The sequence below is a fragment of the Gorilla gorilla genome, chromosome 11 (assembly GCF_029281585.2).
Source record: "Gorilla gorilla gorilla isolate KB3781 chromosome 11, NHGRI_mGorGor1-v2.1_pri, whole genome shotgun sequence".
Lineage (NCBI taxonomy): Eukaryota > Metazoa > Chordata > Mammalia > Primates > Hominidae > Gorilla > Gorilla gorilla.
In genome coordinates, this window is record NC_073235.2 from 138,485,864 (window position 1) to 138,505,068 (window position 19,205).

The following is a 19,205-nucleotide window of genomic DNA, read 5'->3' on the forward strand; positions in this document are numbered from 1 at the left end:
AAGGTTATGATCAATACACTACCGGAAGATAAATTAATTGATATCATCCTTTCAGGATGATAAGAGGCCTATTGGAGGTGGGATGTAACTAATGAAGCTGCTTCTTCCTCTCTGTGAGCCATTTTTTATATATTGCATTTTTACTTAATCATATTTATACTATCATTCATTTGCATGAAACCCATAGGCTGTGGACAAACCAGTTTCTTATTAAAATTGTATTCATTTGGAAAAGAAATTATCTGCAAACACTATATGGGCCCCGTCTACGTTATAACCTATTGCTGGGGAGAGATGACAAGTTCCTTTCCGTGGACATCTTCGAAAATAGCAACTATCTAGGCAAAGTCAAGGATTGAATATCATTGAACTTAATTACTGCTAGTCCCCAAAGACACACATCTATTCAAATCAAAAGTGTAGTTATTCTGCGGCAGTGACACCATTGGTGTAGGAAGAGTTTTCTAATCGTTGACTTCCTTTCCAATTACATTCAGTATGCTTTATCAGCGAGCCTATTTGCCAAGAGAAGTTATGGCTGGTTGAATTTAGATTTGTATTGATTAAGATAAACTTCCAATGTGTGCAGTCATATATTTAAATAAAAAAGGTCTTTGATATAATTACATCTCCTTGAATATAATTCTCTATGATAGCTTGTAGAGTGAAGAGGATTTCTTTAGGCTTTGGGGGAAAAAAAAAGATTTTTGTCTTTCCAAGGGGTTTGGTTAAATTGCCCTGCCTTATTTAGGATTATTTTTGTTCCAAGTAACTGGAAAAAAAGATGATTTTATGAGAATAACTTAAATGAGATAGGTGTGTATTTTTTTGCTTTACATTACTCTGAGGTGGTCTGTGCAGGGCTGCTGAGGCCTTCTGTGGAGTTGGGGGACCGGCTCTATCTGTCTCCCATGTGGCTCCTGTTCCCAGTGTCGCCTCGTGTTCCACAGTGCTGCTGAGGCCATGTAACGTTTGTGCATTTCAGGCAACAAGTAGGAAAAACAAGCAAGAATTTAGGCAAAGGGAGGCTCTCAAGGAAGATCCTTAAAAGCTGCCCTGTGATCCTTCTGCTCTCATCCTGCTGGCCAGAGCTTGTGTACCTGGCCATGTTCAGCTGGTGCGGGGGTGGGGGGACGGGAGGAGGCTCTGGCAAATGTCATGTTTATTCTGGTTGTCATTTGCCCAACTAAGAACCAAGAATGCTATTACTGCGAAAGAAGGAAATAACAGATTTCGACAACAGACTGATGATCTCTGCTCTGTTCATGAATTTGGAAATTGATTGACATGGATTTCTTTTTTTCTGTGTGTCCACCAGTTGCCCAGAAGATTGTTGCCACAAGGAAGAAGCAGCAGCTGTCCATAGGACCCTGCAAGTCGCTACCTAATTCTCCCAGCCATTCCTCCGTCTGTTCCGCACAAGTGTCTGCCGTGCACATCAGCCAGGTACGTTAGGTGACGTGAGAAGTCATACTCTTAGAACCAAAGACAATGTGCAAATAGTGTTCCCAGCCAATGCTAAGGTTGATTTTTTTTTTTCTTTTCAACTTTATAAGTAACAGCATGTTGTAATTGACTTAACATTTTCTTCAGAAACTGCTGTGGCCAAGTGATTTTTATGGGAATCATTCTTTAATGTTTTCTGTCTTCATTCTGCCTGTGTTATGAGGCATGCTGGCCCGGGTGGTGATGGGAGGTGTGTGCTGCGGTCCTCGCTGGTGATTTAAACCACCCTTCTCTGGTCTTGGTCCTAGTTTGCTTATAGGTTGAACAGTTGTGAGTAAATCTTAATGGCCAATCTCGCTTTATACTTAAATTTGGTAGTGGCATTCAATTATAATTACCATCTCCCTTAGGTCCCATAGAAACTGCTATCTTTCCATAACAACATTTTGCAAAATTATTTACTTGGAAGCAAATGAAATAATGGTCACTTTGAAGAACTCAACCAAAAACCTCCTAAGGAAACAGTTGGCTTTGTTTTTGTCTGTGCTTGTTTTTTGATTACGTTTCTTGGGCAGGTATTCTATTGGCACTGTTTTTTTAAGGACATGGTGAAAAGGTTCGGTGTCATACTTTCAGTTTGCTTGGGAAGCCAGTAAGTTATGGCATGTATTGTCAGAGCCTGTCAAGGTACAGTCATGAATGTTCATGCTGCCTGGGCTGAGTGGCAGTTGCCTGTAATCCCGGCACTTTGGGAGCTCAAGGCAGGTGGATCGCTTGAGCTCAGTAGTTCAAGACCAGCCTGGGCAACGTGGCAGAACCACACCTCTGTATCTACAAAAAATAGAAAAATTAGCTGGGCGTGGTGGCCGGTGCCTTGGGAGGCTGAGGTGGGGGGATCACCTCTGCCCAGCAGAAGAGCTAGGCTGCAGTGAGTGTGATTGTGCCACTGCATTCCAGCCTGGGCGACAGAGTGAGACCCTGTCTCAAAAAAAGAAGAATGTCTTCACTTGCTGTGTTTAATTTTCTGTGAATCTTGAAATACTTTTCAAAAACGCTTAGACTTTCCAGGTGTCATTTTCATAATGTTGGCTGTGGTTCTGCTGATCTAGAGCACTGGAGGGACCATAATCCCTTTAGTTTAACCAACCCCTTTCATTTTCAGAGGAAAGAGAAAATAATCAAATTTGAACTCTCAGAAATCTTTTAAGTTAAATGAAAGAGACTTCTTTGTCTTCAGTCACTTTTCTCAGGGGATGCCACTGAGTGAGATGATTGGCATGTTCCGGGATGAGACTCTGTAGACATGACGCTAATACACCTGGCAAAGCCATAGACGCAAGTCAGCCATTCTCATGCATCCCTTCCATGGGGCTCATGCTCACTTGTTGGTTATGACCTTGCCTAAGTGGAGGTCTTGGGTTCCTGAATATGTCGTTAATGAAACCTTGGATTTTAATCATTTCAGACAAGTAATGGAGGTGGGAGTTTAAGCGACTATTCCTCCTCCGTTCCATCGACTCCCAGCACCAGCCAGAAGGAACTTCGGATCGATGTTCCTCCCACTGCCAACACGCCCACGCCCGTTCGCAAGCAGTCTAAGCGCCGGTCCAACCTGTTCACCGTGAGTGTCAACCCTGGGTGGAGATTTGAATGCGATTCTGAAGCATTTCCATTAACGTAATCCTGGTTGCCACATGGTTCAGTGGTATTTGTAGAATCTCAACTATATTAAAGTGAATAACATTGATTTCTGTGGAGGACTAAGAAAATTAAGAGAAGCAAAGATTTGGATGTTGAGTAGAATGGGAATTTCTTCATGTAGACATTCATGACTTCGTGTGTCTGAAATGAAGAGCTGGGGGTGTGTATAAAGGCACTTGTTATCCTGTGGCTCCAGCTAAAGATGTGTCACAGTGGATACAAGGAGATGACAAAACTCTTAAGATTCCCAGATGTGCATCTCTAACCGTTCAGATGATATATAAACTATTACTGTCCACAGGCCCTCTTCTTCTGCTGCTGGGGTGCCTGGCGCTGCCCTCGGGGTGGAGGTGGGGGACTGGGAGGTGCTTCCTGGAGGCTCATTGCCATGAGGCTCTCCACTTGGGTTTTTTGCTGTAGAGCATGTTGAAAGCAGAGATGAGCTAGCTATCTGGGTTCAGGTTTATAAATTCACAATCTGGGTGGACTCGGGCATGCATTGTTCCTTTTTTTTTTTACTTTTGAGACAGGGTCTCACTCTGTTGCCCAGGCTGGAGTGCAGTGGCTCAGTCATGGCTCACTGCAGCCTCAACCTCCTGAAATCCTCCCACTTCAGCCTTCTAAGTAGCTGGGACCATAGGCACTCACCACTATGTGTGGCTAATTTTTTTTTTTTTTTAAAGAAATGGGGTCTTACTGTGTTGCCTAGGGTGGTCTTGAACTCCTGGGCTCAAGCCATCCTCCCACCTTGTCCTCCTGAAGTGCTGGGATTACAGGCATGAGCCATAGTACACAGCCAGCATGTGAAGTGCTTAAAAACTCCCTGGGTGATTGAGATGCAGAGAATCTCTGAACTACAGAGGTGGCAAAAATGCTACCAGCCTGTCCCTTCCCTGTGCATAGCAGACATTACCAATCAATCTGGATTCTACACAGTTGAGCCGCAAACTCCAGGCACAGCTGCTGTCAGGTGACTGAAGCATTTGGGCTTGAGAAGAACGCTTTTCCTCCCTGGATCACGCATTACAAGTACATGCTTTTGAAACAGTGCTTCTGAACCAGGGTGGTTTTGCTCTCCAAGGACATTTGGCAACTTCTGGAGAAACTTTGGGCTGTCACAACAGGAGTATGGGAGTGGGAAGGTAAAGGTTCTGCAGACATCTAGTCGTGGGTAGCAACCAGGGGTGCTGCAAAGCATCCCACAGTGCATAGGTCAGCCCCTCACAGCAGGGAATTATCCAGCCCCACATGTTAGTGGTGCCCTGTTTTAAACCATATGACTTCCATTTTGGTTGATTACTGCTGACCCAGATGCAAAGCTCTAGAGGGGTGGCTGGGAGTCAGATTTGCTGCCCCTTTGTGAATCTGATCTTGATGTTACATTGCGATTCCTGCCAAGTCTGGGAGATCCCCCGCCCGTCTGCCACATGTCTGGGGCAGTCTCTCATTGGATGCTCATGACTGCGGAGGCGGTTGCCAGCTGCACGCACCCCCTCGTCCCCAGCATCCCCTTGCTTTTGCTAGTTGCCTTGCACCACATCAGCTCCCACAGAGGCCACTGCTGGGCAGCAGGGTGAGGACTGATCAGACAGACCAAGCTCCCATCCCGGCCTCCGCTGCTGACGGATGTTTGACCTTAGGCAAATTACTTGACCTCTCTGGGCTGGAAACCATAGTACTTCTGTAGTGGGGCTTCCAGGAAGACTTCCTGGAGGAGGCAGAAGAGATCTGGTGGCATTGCTTCCATGGTTTTCTCACTCCATTGATGCTATAAAATGATTTCTGATCATGTTAAGCATATGTGATAGATTAGGAAGTGGGTATTTAGGTTTCTGCAAAATACAGGTGAGTATCTCACATGCTTAAATTAGTGCATGGATAACATGTTTTATTGGGCAGTTTCTTCAGACACACCGAGAACAGCAGCAGTCACCTAAATAGCTGCTTCCCAGCTCCGTCTGACACCTGGAGCCCCTGTCTACACCCAGGCTGGGGGGCTTTGGGTTGAAGTGTTTCCTGCTAGAACAGGCTGCACAGTGACTCGGTGGCTTGAGAAACCAATAGCCAAAGATGCAGCTGGATTGAGAGAGGGTGGGCTGCGGGCAGGCGGCCTGTGCCCCGGGAGGAGGGGCGGGCTTGTCATCGTGGTGGTCGAGAACACCTTCTGTGTCTTTGTTAAGGGAGTGGAACGGGGAGAGCACTCATTCTCAGACGCCTTCTGAGGGCAACATTTTCTGCTTGTTGACTTTGCTTTCTCTTTTAAGGAGAGAAATTTTAAAACCACAAAGTATCTTTAAAAATGAGACTATTTATAAGGAGAATACCAGCACCTTCCCATCCCCTCCCTTTATAAGCTCTGGAACTGCAGTGTGCCAGAAAGTAGTATCCCACTGGGTACCTGACAACCCAGGTGACTTAGGGAGGAGAACACTTGAAGGCAGAGAGAATCAAAATAACAGCCCATTTAATAAATATTGACTTAACATCTGCTCTGTGCACAGCCCTGGTTTTGCTCAGTGTGTAGAAGGAAGACTCGCTGCCAGAGTCAACCCATGTTCAAGGGAAAGCGGTTTAGGGTGAAGGAGAAGGGGCTCTGCACACTAGGAGGAGAGACCCTGTTGCTGCGGATTCACCCTGCAGACACACAGGTGCATTTACAGGCATCCATGAAGAGGCTGGGCAGGGCAGGTGCAGAAGCCAGTAAAAACTCATTGTTACAGTGACCAAAAATCACCATTAACTATTTCACCGTTAATGTGTCACATAATATAATGGTCTGCCTATGGATCTAAGGGTGACCAGTGTTTGTTATCTTTCTCCTTAATCTTGGAAAATAAATTTGAGATCAGATCAGAAATTGAATCCAGCTGTCCCACTGGCATTAGTGGGAATAGAAATTTGGAGTTATAAAAGAAGCTACCACTGCAATAGGTTTGCATCGTGGCATTTAAGGAAAAGACAGTGAAAGTTCTGGGCAGGGATCCATATGTTGGTCCTCAGTGGGTTTGACATTGAACAAAATGATGGCGGTGATGATGGTTGTGGTGATGATGATGGTTGTGGTTGTGGTGATGATGGTTGTGGTTGTGATGATGGTTGTGGTTGTGATGGTGATGATGGTTGTGATGGTGATGATGGTTGTGGTGGTGGTGGTGATGGTTGTGGTGGTGATGGTTATGGTTGTGATGATGATGCTGCTTGTGGTTGTGATGGTGATGATGGTTGTGATGGTGGTGATGATGGTTGTGGTGAGGATGGTGATGGTGATGATGGTTGTGATGGTGGTGATGGTTGTGATGGCGATGATGGTTGTAGTGATGATGGTTGTGATGGTGATGATGGTTGTGATGGTGATGATGGTTGTGGTGATGGTGATGATGGTTGTGATGGTGGTGATGGTTGTGATGGTGATGATGGTTGTGATGGTGGTGATGGTTGTGGTTGTGATGATGGTTGTGATGGTGGTGATGGTTGTGGTTGTGATGGTTATGATGATGGTTGTGGTTGTGATGGTGGTGGTGATGGTTGTGATGATGGTTGTGATGATGGTTGTGATGATGGTTGTGATTGTGGTGATGGTGATGATGGTTGTGATGGTGATGATAGTTGTGGTTGTGATGGTGATGGTTGTGGTTGTGATGATGGTGGTTGTGATGGTGATGATGGTTGTGATGGTGATGATGGTCGTGATGGTGATGATGGTTGTGATGGTGATGATGGCTGTGATGGTGATGGTTGTGGTTGTGATGGTGATGATGGTTGTGATGGTGATGGTTGTGGTTGTGATGGTGATGATGGTTGTGGTTGTGGTGATGGTTGTGATAATGGTGATGGTGGTGATGGTTGTGGTTGTGGTGATGGTGATGATGGTTGTGATGATGGTTGTGGTTGTGATGGTTGTGGTTGTGATTGTTGTGATGGTGGTGATGATGGTTGTGGTTGTGATGATGGTTGTGATGGTGATGGTTATGATGGTGGTGATGATGGTTGTAGTTGTGATGATGGTTGTGATGATGGTTGTGGTTGTGATGGTGGTGATTGTGATGATGCTGGTTGTGGTTGTGATGGTGATGGTGGTGATGGTTGTGGTTATGGTTGTGGTGATGGTGATGATGGTTGTGGTGGTGATGGTTGTGATGATGGTTGTGATGGTGATGGTTGTGGTTGTGATGGTGATGATGGTTGTGATGGTGGTGATGATGGTTGTGGTTGTGATGGTGGTGATGGTTGTGGTGATGATGGTTGTGGTTGTGATGATGATGCTGGTTGTGGTTGTGATGGTGATGGTGGTGATGGTTGTGGTTATGGTTGTGGTGATGGTGATGATGGTTGTGGTGGTGATGGTTGTGGTGATGGTTGTGGTTGTGATGATGGTTGTGATGGTGATGGTTGTGGTTGTGATGGTGATGATGGTTGTGATGGTGGTGATGATGGTTGTGGTTGTGATGGTGGTGATGGTTGTGATGATGGTTGTGGTTGTGATGATGGTTGTGATTGTGGTGATGGTGATGGTTGTGATGGTGGTGATGATGACTGTGATGGTGGTGATGATGGTTGTGATGGTGATGATGTTTGTGATGGTGGTGATGGTTGTGGTTGTGATGGTGGTGGTGATGGTTGTGGTTGTGATGATGGTTGTGATTGTGATGGTGATGGTTGTGATGGTGGTGATGGTTGTGATGGTGATGATGGTTGTGATGGTGATGATGGTTGTGGTTGTGGTTGTGATGATGGTTGTGATGGTGATGATGGTTGTGGTTGTGGTTGTGATGATGGTTGTGGTTGTGGTTGTGATGATGGTTGTGTTGATGGTTGTGATGATGGTGATGATAGTTGTGGTTGTGATGATGGTTGTGATGGTGATGATGATGGTTGTGCTTGTGATGGCGATGATGGTTGTGGTTGTGATGATGGTTGTGATGGTGGTGATGATGGTTGTGATGGTGGTGATGATGGTTGTGGTTGTGATGATGGTTGTGATGGTGATGATGGTTGTGGTTGTGGTTGTGATGATGGTTGTGATGGTGGTGATGATGGTTGTGGTTGTGGTTGTGGTTGTGATGGTTGTGGTTGTGGTGATGGTGATGATGGTTGTCATGGTAGTGGTGGTGGTGGTGATGATGCATGTGGTGTAGTCTTAAGTTGAAGTTCCTGGAAATAGTAACTCCACTAGATGTCAGTGTCATCCAAGGAACAAAAAGAAGGCAAATTAATTGTGAAATCATAGCAATTAAGATACTAAATTTTTATCATGACCAGTTTTCTTCTGTTTTTAAATATGTAAAATTGAATAGACTCTTCATCCCTGGCAGTTGTTGGTGATTATAGGCATAAACTGTCAAAATGTGTATTTATTTGGAAGTGTCTAGTCAGAGGACAGATGCATGATATGCAAACAATCTTAGTGAATAAAAATTCGTGCAGACTGGGATTGTAACACCCAGCTGGAAGGGCACTATCCACCTTATTTATTAGAACATCATAAAGAGGCCATAGTTAATTAAGTAGTGCACATATCATTTTTTCCGATACCATTCTTACACATTTTATAAAGTACACTGTAATGCAATGCTCTGGGCTAACATTTTGTGCTCCCAGATGTTTGTTTGCATATATTAATATACAATTTTTAAACAAAAATAAATGACTTTTTTATAAAATAGTACAAACAAAATCTCTGTATTAGTCCAAATTATATGTTACATTTGCAGTAGGAATTCTACTCTACTAATCAAACACTGTTATATTTTATTTCACTTATTTCTTTGGAAAAAAAACAAACATTAAAAGACTGTATCCATTTAATCCCTAGTTTGGTAATATGGGTTCTTAGAGCAATTAATTTAGTTTAGCGGCCCTAGTTTACATGTGGTTAAAGTGTTTTATTAGAAAAATTTTTCAAACATACAGAAATAAACACATATGTGTACTCACCACACAATTCATCAAATACAAGCCCTTTTCTGCTACGCTGCTACTGCAAGAAATAAGCAAATCCTAAGTAAAAGTTGCAGCTCCTTCCATGTGCCTCCAGAACACGTTTCTCCTGCCTGTCTGCCCAGGGATCAGCATTAACCTGAATTTGGTCTATATTATCTGTGTCTATGCTGTAAACTTGTTCTAGTGTGAGTCTTGAAATTATACATTACATGACTTTGTCCATTTTCAAGCTTTATAATAATGATGTTATTTATGTGATATTTTTAAAAAGCTTACCATATAATGTTGATACCATTAAACAGAGCCAAGTGGACCCAGGAACCAAAGATTGTGAATATACATTGCCCAGCTCAGAAACTTGCCATTAAAAAATAAGGCGGCAAAATTCATAGTGTGAAGAGAACTGTTTCAATGGCATTTATTTGTTTTTGCAGAGGAGCTCCTGGGTACCTCCCATAGTGTGTTCCAGCAGTTGTTGACTTAGCCACTGGTTGAAAGGGGGAAAACGGGCTTCTCTTTGATACAGAGGGCTCTTGGCAATGATGCACTTGTTCCTGTAGGCAGGTAGTTAGTTGATGGGAGTGTCCTCCATGGCTTCTCTCACCACGGCAGGGGAAGTTAAACATTTTTGTAAAGAAGCAGGTGATAATTGGATTACCTTAACCTTTCTTTCCTCAGCATCGAGTGTTTGTTGGAGGCTAAGCAGTTACTATGGTGGCTTGCTGTGCGTTGACTTTAAATCTGCAGCCCTTCTGGGATGGGTGTGATCTGCTGTTGTTACATTTCTGGCAGTGTGCAGCAGGCTGTATGCAGGGCAGGGTCACTCCTGGCAGACGCCGTGGGTGCTGAGGGCTGCCTTGTGTCTGATGATTCCTCGGATCTATTCCAGCGTCACGGAAGGATGTGCCATTAGTGATGAAGTCTCCCAAGTTAGCAGAGAAAGGAAACCTTACTGGGAATTTGTATATGCTGGGGTGTCTGTGTCCATTGGATTTGATTTAGTCTGGTTGTTGGATTTAAATTTTATGGATACAGCCTGATGTAGACAAAGTAACTGTGGGCTGAGGTACAGCAAACTCTTTTGCCTAACATCTTGCCACTGTTCTTTCCCGAAATTTTAGTTTTTTGACTGTCTCCGGCAAATTGTTAAAGTTGTCAGGAAATTTTTGTTTTATTTTTGCAATGAAGTCTTACCAAAGTTTCAGTCTCTTTTATCTCAAAGTGTGTGATCAGATATTGAGTTTGGTGGTTCACAGTTCATGTTCTGAGGTGTTTACAGCAGGGCAATGAGCTGTTTCTTCCCATTTCAAGTGGAATCTGAAATTCTGCTCTGAGAATGGAGTGGCTGGGGGGACAGATGTGCTGCCTTGTTACAGGAAGATGTTAATTTTTTTAATGTTTGTTTTGTTAATTATTCTGGTTTAATTAACTAGAATAATGAAGATGGATTTCCAAATTTAGAAATTTAGAATTTGTAAAATTCCCAAAGTACTCTTAAATATTCTTTGTTAATTAAAAAAAATTTTTTTAATGTTATCACTGTGTGCTTTGAAATTCATTTTAAAACTAGGAACCTCAGGAGCCAGCTTTTCTCATCAACTGAGATGTGGAGAAAAGAATTTAAGGTTATGTGTAGCTCTCACTATACAGTATTAAGAGTTAATTAAAAAGAAAAATGAGCCCTTGACAAAGAATTGATAAATATCTCTATTTTCCTTCTAGCCTAAAGGGTTAACCTTACGTTTTATATTCTTCTGCAACTTCATATTTGTTGCTTGATTTATTCCCTGTCATCTCATTCTAGGCATCCACCAACCTAAGGGGGAAACAAGTGCACAGTGCTTGGCACGTAGTAGGTGTTCAATAAGCATCAGCTCTTATCACCGTCTGAGAAGCATGTTTCCTAATGAGCACAGCTGCCCAGGAGAGTAGCACCCTTTGAAGTGCTAGATCTGAGTTTCCATCATGGGAACTGTTCTTGTCCTCCTCCTTAATTTGGTAGCAGCCTCTTCTGGAATCCTAAATGTGTCCCATCAGCCCTCGTTTGTATTATGACCCATGACATTGCCCCTTTAATATGTATGTTTTTTAAATCAGCTGTTCCATCTCACATCCCTTTGAACCTGGATTCCATTAGCTTTTCATTGTAGCAGTGGACACCACAAAGTCTGTTCATTTCATATATCATCTCAGATTTGAAAAGCACATGAAAATGTGTCTCCATTTTCAATATTGCGTGAGTAATGTTCCCATTGAAAAGTAATGGAGTGAAGTTGTCACTTGTCAGCACAGTTATTAAGGAGGACGAGTCTCCGATCTTTCTCTCATAATAAAATAAATCTGTCAGAAAATCATTGTGCTCACACTTTCTCATGCCATCGAGAGAGGAGACTGAGACGATGGAGCTCCTTCACTTTTACCCAAGTCAAGGTGCGCTTTTGGTTGGGGCTTCCCTGGGTTAAAGGTCGCCACCCTTCCTGCCCGGTGGCAGCCACTCGTCATCCGCAGCACGTCAGCAGTGCATCGGAGATAATTGACTCAGGACCTTGTCAAATACAGCTGTTCATTATTTCCCAAATACTGACCTTTTGTCCAAAGGCGATTTTCAGGGGGTTTTTTTTCCCTTCATTATTTTTTGTGGTATTGTCCACTAGCTTAACTTCGAATTTGCCATTTTCCAACCATCCAGAAGCAATAAACGGAAAATGTTAACAGCACATTGATGCTAATCAAGGGTGTGCCGTTAAATCGCACAGCTGACTAGTTAACAGAATTTTAAAATCATTCAAACATTAATTAAATACATATGTTTATGTAGTAGATTTTCCAAATAAACATTGAACAGCCCGTTTTTTCCTCGGCTGTGTGAACTGCAGCTTTCAAGTGTGTTTTTCTGTTGGGCGTTACTTTCCCATATGGCCCATTGGATTCTAGTAATTGAATTTTGAACTTTTTAAAAAAGAATTAGATAATTTTGTGGTGGAAAAGTCGGGGAAAGTTTAGACGATTCTCTTTAAAAATGATGAGTCAGTGGAGATGAACTACTGAGCCGTCTGCTCGTCGGACGTGTCTGTGCGCACACATAGATCGCGCGTTTTCTAAATGTGTATTGGCAGGAATTCTGCAAACGGGCAGAGCCCCGTCTGTGAACCACAGCCCTTACCCAGATGCCAACTTTCCTTTTGCTTTGCAGTCTCGGAAAGGGAGCGACCCAGACAAAGAGAAGAAAGGCCTGGAGAGTCGTGCGGACAGCATTGGGAGCGGCCGAGCCATCCCAATTAAACAGGTGAGCAGCCTCCCCATCCTTCCCTCCCTGTCGCCCGAGATACACCTCAGGTCTTCCTGGAGATGATGCTGGCTCTCGCACCAAGGTCTGTCTGATGTGCTCTGTTGATGAATGTAGAAGTCTCTCACTTGACATCAATTAGCAGAGTTCCTGTGTGTATTCAAATGGGATCATTAGAATGAGAAGAGGGAACGGAGACAACAGACCTAATGAAGTGCGGGCTGCCCGCCTGCATATGGAGTGCGTTTCCAGGCTGAGAGCTTTCAAAGGCTGCCTTTGTAGCACGGCTTTGATTGGGCCGCGGGCCGCCGGGCAACAGGGGTAACTCAGATCGCCTACAAGAGCCCCTTGTGATCACGGGAACAGCCCGACGTGGCCCTAATTTGCTCTCACAGACGGACATCTGAACGCTGTTTCAGGCTGGTTTGTAACAACGAGGCAATTAGTTGTGATAATCATAGCCGGTGTGTCAGCTGTGCGCTCTTGTTTGTAATTTGCTAATGAAGGAATTGTAACTTTGATTAGGTTCGGTTTCATTTAGACCTTATTATATAAAGGAACATTTACAGCTGTAATATGGGGCCTTAATTAAACTTCCTCATTACACAACAGGACTTGAATTCAACCATTTGTTTTGGCCTATGTTGCTAGCCTGGAACAGGGTTTCATTAGCCCAGAAACCGGATTCTAAATCACTTTATATCTCCAATAAGAAAAAAAAAAAAAAACCCTGGAGTCCACGTGTGACGTAGATTGTGGTTTGATTTCCAAGGAGAATAAAAATAGAGTTCAACCCCACACAGTGGCTTCTGAAATGTCATCTTTTGGTTTGTTAAAGAAAGCCAATTGATTTAGAGTGCATCCTTCTTGAGCAGAAGCCTCTGTGGGCAGGAGAATGGCTCCGCCTCTCAGGCACAGGGCTTGTGACCGGTGTGCACCTCCGGTCCAGCTCACTGCTTTGCTCTCCTCTCTCCTGCGGGCACCTGCACAGTGTCAGTAATCCCTTAGGAACTGTGTAGGCACTGGCTGCCCTTAAAAAGGGGAGAGTCTTTCCACACATGGAGTTGGATTATTCTGGTGGTGCAGGTTTCGTCCATTTGAAGCAAATAGGAACGCAGCCTTAGAGAGGGGCCAGCCAGTATCGGCGTGAAGATGTGGGAGAGGAAGCGGTTAAATAGGGCCACGGCATCTTGGGTGAGACCAGAGGAGGGAGTCCACAGAGTTTCCCCAGGAGCCCAGGAACTACTGCAAAAACCACACCTCTGCCCACAGCGTAACCGACCCTGCCCGGGAGCAAGCTTTCTCCTTCCTTGCTCACAGGGCACGCCTTTGCCAGGCAGAGAAGAAGGAGGCCTGCAGGTCATCACCAGGGCCCTCAGGCATCTATGTAAGACACACGATCATCTACTGGGCCGCAAATATATGGATTGGCCGGGGGCACCTTTAGGAGAAATTCTCTTCCCTCCATATATTCAAAGACGACAACAACAGAACTTTCCACTTGGATGGTGGGTGGTGTTTTCACTATAAAACACTTTAGAGGTCCGTGCACATAGTTGCTTATTCTTTCTTGGTGCATTTATTTATAACCTAACTCTGCATAATAAGCTAATGTTAATGTGTAATGTTTATGCCACTGTTACCTTTTTCAACTGGAATTATAAAAAATCAATTATAAAAATCATTCTTTTTCATAAACTGGTACCAGGACATTTCCTTTGGGGAATATTAAAACTTAATAATAGACTGTTTTCTTAATGCCTGTCTGTGGTTGATTTGGGTGATTTGGGTGGGAGCGCTCACCAGCCTGGCGGGAGTCCCTCTGTGCAAGCCAGGCGGGCCCCCGGTGTAATTGGAACCTCCATTCAATTTGTACCTTGCTCATCTGTGGAGGGGGGCTAGCTTTGCAGGCTAGCTTTTCAATATGTGTGCAGATTGGAATTGACCGTCAAGCGTAAAATGAGTATTATCCAGTCCTTGGAAGCCTTTCGATTGTGAATGTTCAAAGGAATCTCATTGAAATCTAAATCATGGTCTGATTTCCCGGTGACTCCTGGGCACAGGGAGCTGCTTGTCCCTCCTAATTGTCCCCCTCTTGCAGCCACAGACAGCTCCCTCCTCAAATCCACACCTGTCCCAGCAGAGTGCCCCCGTGGCCAGCTCTCCAGGCCTCGGGTGCCTCATCTGTAAAATGGGGAACTGGATGATGTCTGAAGCCCTTGAAGCAGTTAGATGTGGAGGTTCCACAGAGAATTTTTAAATGTTAGCAAAACTGGATTTTTAAATTAGTCATGTTCGGGGCACCCTTGTCAAAGCCTCTGTGTGCATCGGGCGGATTGATGTGGGTTTGCAGACTGTTATATCGATCCATCTCACATCCCTGTGTGTGCCCTTGTTTCTAAAGGGACATAGATCACTTCAGGTAGCCTGAATTCCTGACCCTCCTGGTGTGATGACTTCAGCGTGGAAATGAAATAAGAGGATTGCAGGGGATGGAGCCTGATGGCCATATTCTAGAAACTCAACCAAATTATTTGTTGAATAAATGAACAATTAAATGAGTGCTTATTATGTAAGTGCTGTTCATACAAGATCCCACTTAATCCTCGACACTGCCACAGTTATGGTAGCTGTGTTCTCCTTATTTTAAACACAGAGATAGGGAGGGCCCTATACCAGGCAGCTAGGAAGTAGGTCCAAGGATTCAGACCAGGCCTCTCTGCCCCTATGTCTGCGCTCTCTCCACTGCCCATTGATGAAAAACCTTCAGAAAGCTTAGGAAGCAAAGTTACATGTTTTAAATTAAGTAAGTGAACCACGACCTGAGACAAAAATATCTTACGACTGTATAAAGAAACTTCTGAGACTGCCTGCAGCAACATGTTTCTCCAGGGATAACACAGCCCTGCTCAGCCATTCTCCGGGTGATCCTTACCGTGTTTGCCGCAAACATGTTCTCTGTTCTTGTCACTTGCTGCAGAGAACTGTGTCTTAATGCTCAGCCCATGTGAAAGACTCGGGTCTGCATGATGGAAGCCTCACACACCAGCTAATGGACCTTTGCCTAATGGCAGAGGAGTCGTTTTAGAACCCCAGCAACCTGCGTGGAGTTGCTAATGCAGACTCTTCTTTCCCCCAACAGGAGTCTTGTAACGGATGGTTTAGGTTCCAGGCAAGGCAGCCTTCAACACTCTCTGCAACCTAACCCCAGAGTTTACAGATAGTACGTGTCGCAGTGGCTTATGTTAACCCCCTTTCACTTCCATCTGATATCTCGTTCGCCGTAAGCACCCAGGCTCCCCCCACCTCATTGTGGGAGCTCGCCGAATCATGATGGTCAATGACGTTGTCTCTTTCTTCTTTCTCCCGATTAAAGATTCCCCATCAAGAATATGACTTATTTTCTGGACTATAACTTCATTTCTTGTGGACCTGGGTCTACTTCTCCTTTGGTGTCCTTTCTGGGGCCTTGGAGGAGGTTGGTTCAGAGAATTCGGTTTCTTTTTTTTTTTTTTTTTTTTTTTTACTAATAAGATAAGGTCTATTCGAGTAAAAATTAAAAAGCAAAGCAAGAAAAAGAAAAGCCAGAGGCCCAGCTCAGCGGCGAGTGGGTTTGTCACGTATTAATTTTTCATTGCTGTGGAGAGTTGTACATACATAATCACTTGATTGCAGTGGGAGTTAGGGAGCTCCTATGGTGCCATTTGCATAAATCTTGTTAAGTCAATGGCAGTTAATGAAGTACAAATGAGCCCGGAGAAGGTGACATGCAAATCGTGGGTGGCAGATGGGAGGTCTGTTTGGGGGACAGCAGCTGTGTGCTCTCCTTTCTTTCTTTCTCTTTAGCATTTTTTAATCTCTATATTTGAGTACAGATACACAGCCATACGTCTTGGCCTCCTCCCTGCCCTTCGCAGAGCCCCGGCCAGAGAACCTGGCCCATCCCCTCCTGCCTCTGATGTCCAGGCTGCATAAACCGTTCAAGACTTGCCTTGTACTTGGTAGCGTACGCTAGAAGGATTTGAATTTTTTGAAAATCGTGCTCAGTTTATCTCATCGTGCTTACGCAATTGAAAGCGTATCATTTTTACTTGGTGGGGACACACAGAACCTCCTCACTACATCTTTTGAGACTTTGTGTTGTCTCCTGAGGTTTCAGAGAATAAAAAAGAATAGAAGATACCATCTTTGCCTTATCATGCTTCCATTTGGGAGTCTTTTCTTCCTTTTTCAGACAGGCCAACTGTATTTACTCATTATTCGCCGTCCCTGGTTCGTGGTTGGACCATCAGGGGATTGGCATTCCTAGGGTTAGTCAGGAATGAGAAATACAGAAAGTGTGCGGGGCGTGCTCTTACCTCAGGCTATGGGGACGACCCCTCCCTGTCATGCAGACCCCTCAGAGGGGCCGCCCCTGGCCCGGCCCAGCTTTGGCCAGGGTGTCTCGCGCTCTTGGTTTTGTGTTTAAGGATTTAAGTGCTAGCAGGACTCACAGAGAGCTCTTAGAGATTCATGGGAAAAACACTGCCTACGACTTTTGGAAGTTTTGTGTTTATTTGATCACCTGGCTGATGTTTTGAGAGAACCAGGTCTCTGCTTGCCTTGAAGAAAGGTAGGCAAAGACGTGTGCATCAGGAGGCAGCAGCCCTGTTGACAGCTGCGGTGGTCACATGCTGGGGGTCCTTTTCTTGCAGGCCACCCACTCTGGTCCGTCCTCTGCGATGCCCGCCAAGGTGCTGTTTCTCAGTTCTTTGGGCTGCAGGGCGCTGCGGGGGACCCTCCATCGGGCACGCTCCCTTTTGTGATGCTCGGTGGATGCCCCAAAGGAACAACATCCCTCAAAAAAACTTTTTTTTTTTAAGTCTTCATTTTGACCTTGAACCCTGATGTCATGGCTACCTCCAGGGAGTCAGCTGTGAGAGCAGTCATTTCCCAGCAGCCATCTGAAGCCGTGGGAAAAGCCTTCCCAAGCTGTCAGAGGAAGAGCCGGCCTGCCCAGGGCAAGCCCGCCGCACCCGCCATCGGGCCTGTGAACTGTTTTGAAGCCGTGCGTGTTTTGATTCTCAGTCGAGTAGAAAGAGGCAATTGTCAATTAAGTGAAAGGAACCTCTGGAGTTAATCCCCTCGTCCAGCCTGCCGCAGGCCACCGACCTGTGTTGTCTGGTACCTGGGATCAACACGAGGGGTGTATTGTGTGGCATGGGCAGAATGAAAGCAGCCTAATGACACCCGCGTTAACAGCTCCTGAAACTTTGACAGTGGTCACAGTGAGTTGGTTGACTGCCTCACCGGCGTGTGCTGCTTTCATGGAGGAAACAAATGTGAAGACCACGCTGAAACTTGATAGAGATCGGAGGAGATGGAGAGGAATGGCAGTGCCCTTCCTTCAGGGGCATGGAGAGAGGAGCTGCACAGGCCTGCGGCCTCTCTGCGTAGGCAGAGGTTTACAGGAGGACGGCTCACGTTTATTAAGTCCCACCATTGAGGAACCAAGGTGAGCAAGAGGCTCGCCGAGCGTACGATGTCCACCCACGTGGCAAATCAGCTCTGCCTGGGCATAGGGGCCCGTTTTGCTCCCCAGAAGCAGATAATTTACAGAGTGAACTGCCGTGCCCTGCAAGCTAATTGACCTCACTTGGGTGAACAACTCCCTGAGAGTCTTATATTCAGCCCGGTTCACAACAGACCCAGCCCAGTTACGATGGTTAATGTAATAGCCAGGCAGGTGTATCAGTGCTTTTACTTTGACTCCTCAAATCTCATACTGTCATTGCCAGAACAGTCCAGAATATCTGGAGGCCTACACGTGAAATGACAGTCATCCGTCTTTGAGTATATCGGGCACACCCTCCCCTACATCCCCGCCCTTTTGGCAACATTGGTGGGTGACAATATGTTCCTCACAAGATGTGCAGAATGTTTATTTGGAATTACTTTACCCAAAGCACAAAATCCATCTTTATACACAAATCTGCAAAGCAATCGAAAAGAATACTTCCCTTGGCCGTGAGGGTTGCATGAGGGTGATAGGAAGTAGTGTAGCTCTAGGTGCATCATACACGACCAACTGCCATGCTAACAGAATGGCGTTTCCAAGAACGGAAGTTCGTTTTAAGACTCAGTGTGTCCTCTGTGTATCCATTATCCAGGGCTGGTGAAACAGGAAAAGTTCCTTTATCTCTCCCTCGCAGGGCATGTGATGGGCTGTGGCTCACTTCTTCGGTGTCCCGCAGCTCAGACCCCTAGGGGGGCGGGCAGGCAGACAGGCGGGTTGTGGGGAGCATGGGCTGCGATCCCACAGCATGGTCTAGGGCTGGGCGTTCACAGCTCCTGAAGCCCCAGTGGGCGTGTGTTACCGTGTGCTTTTCGGTTTGGCTGTCCACAGGCTGCCTGTGATCCTCAGCTCAGTTAGTCCCTCTGCCTTATTGCAAGGACAGAGGGTTTCTGTATCCCAGGGTTCTTGCCTTAGTGTACTGGAAGAATTGGATCACACGTCAGCTTGGAGAATGAGTGCAACGTTTAATGAGTGGTGCCAGTAGTTCTCAGCAGATGGATGGTAGCCAGAAGGGGGATGGAGTGGGAAGGTGGTCTTACCCTGGAGTCGGGCCACTCAGTGGCCGGACTCTCCTCCTACCGCCCCCGGCTGAATTCCATGTCACCCACATCGTTCTGCCGTTGGTGGCCTGCCAGAGTCTGTTGGTGTGTTCTTCTGCCGGTGTGCTCCTCTCGACACCCAGCAGCTTGTGTGTGTGCCCACTAGGGTCTCGGGGTTTTTATAGGCACAGGATGGGGGTAGTGGCAGGCCAGGGTGGTCTTGGAAAATGCAGTGTTT

At 45.4% G+C, this 19,205-nt stretch overlaps 1 protein-coding gene across 16 annotated transcripts in view; it reads left to right on the top strand.

The window, feature by feature from the left end:
- AGAP1 (ArfGAP with GTPase domain, ankyrin repeat and PH domain 1) overlaps positions 1–19,205 on the top strand; it is a 636,895-nt gene that overhangs the window by 299,675 nt on the left and 318,015 nt on the right. For all 16 annotated transcript variants that reach the window (XM_019022384.4, XM_019022385.3, XM_004033402.4 and 13 more), the window contains 3 exons: positions 1,319–1,446; positions 2,912–3,067; positions 12,281–12,373. In XM_019022384.4, coding sequence (XP_018877929.1) covers positions 1,319–1,446; positions 2,912–3,067; positions 12,281–12,373 — 377 coding nt within the window. The remainder of the gene's footprint in view (positions 1–1,318; positions 1,447–2,911; positions 3,068–12,280; positions 12,374–19,205) is intronic.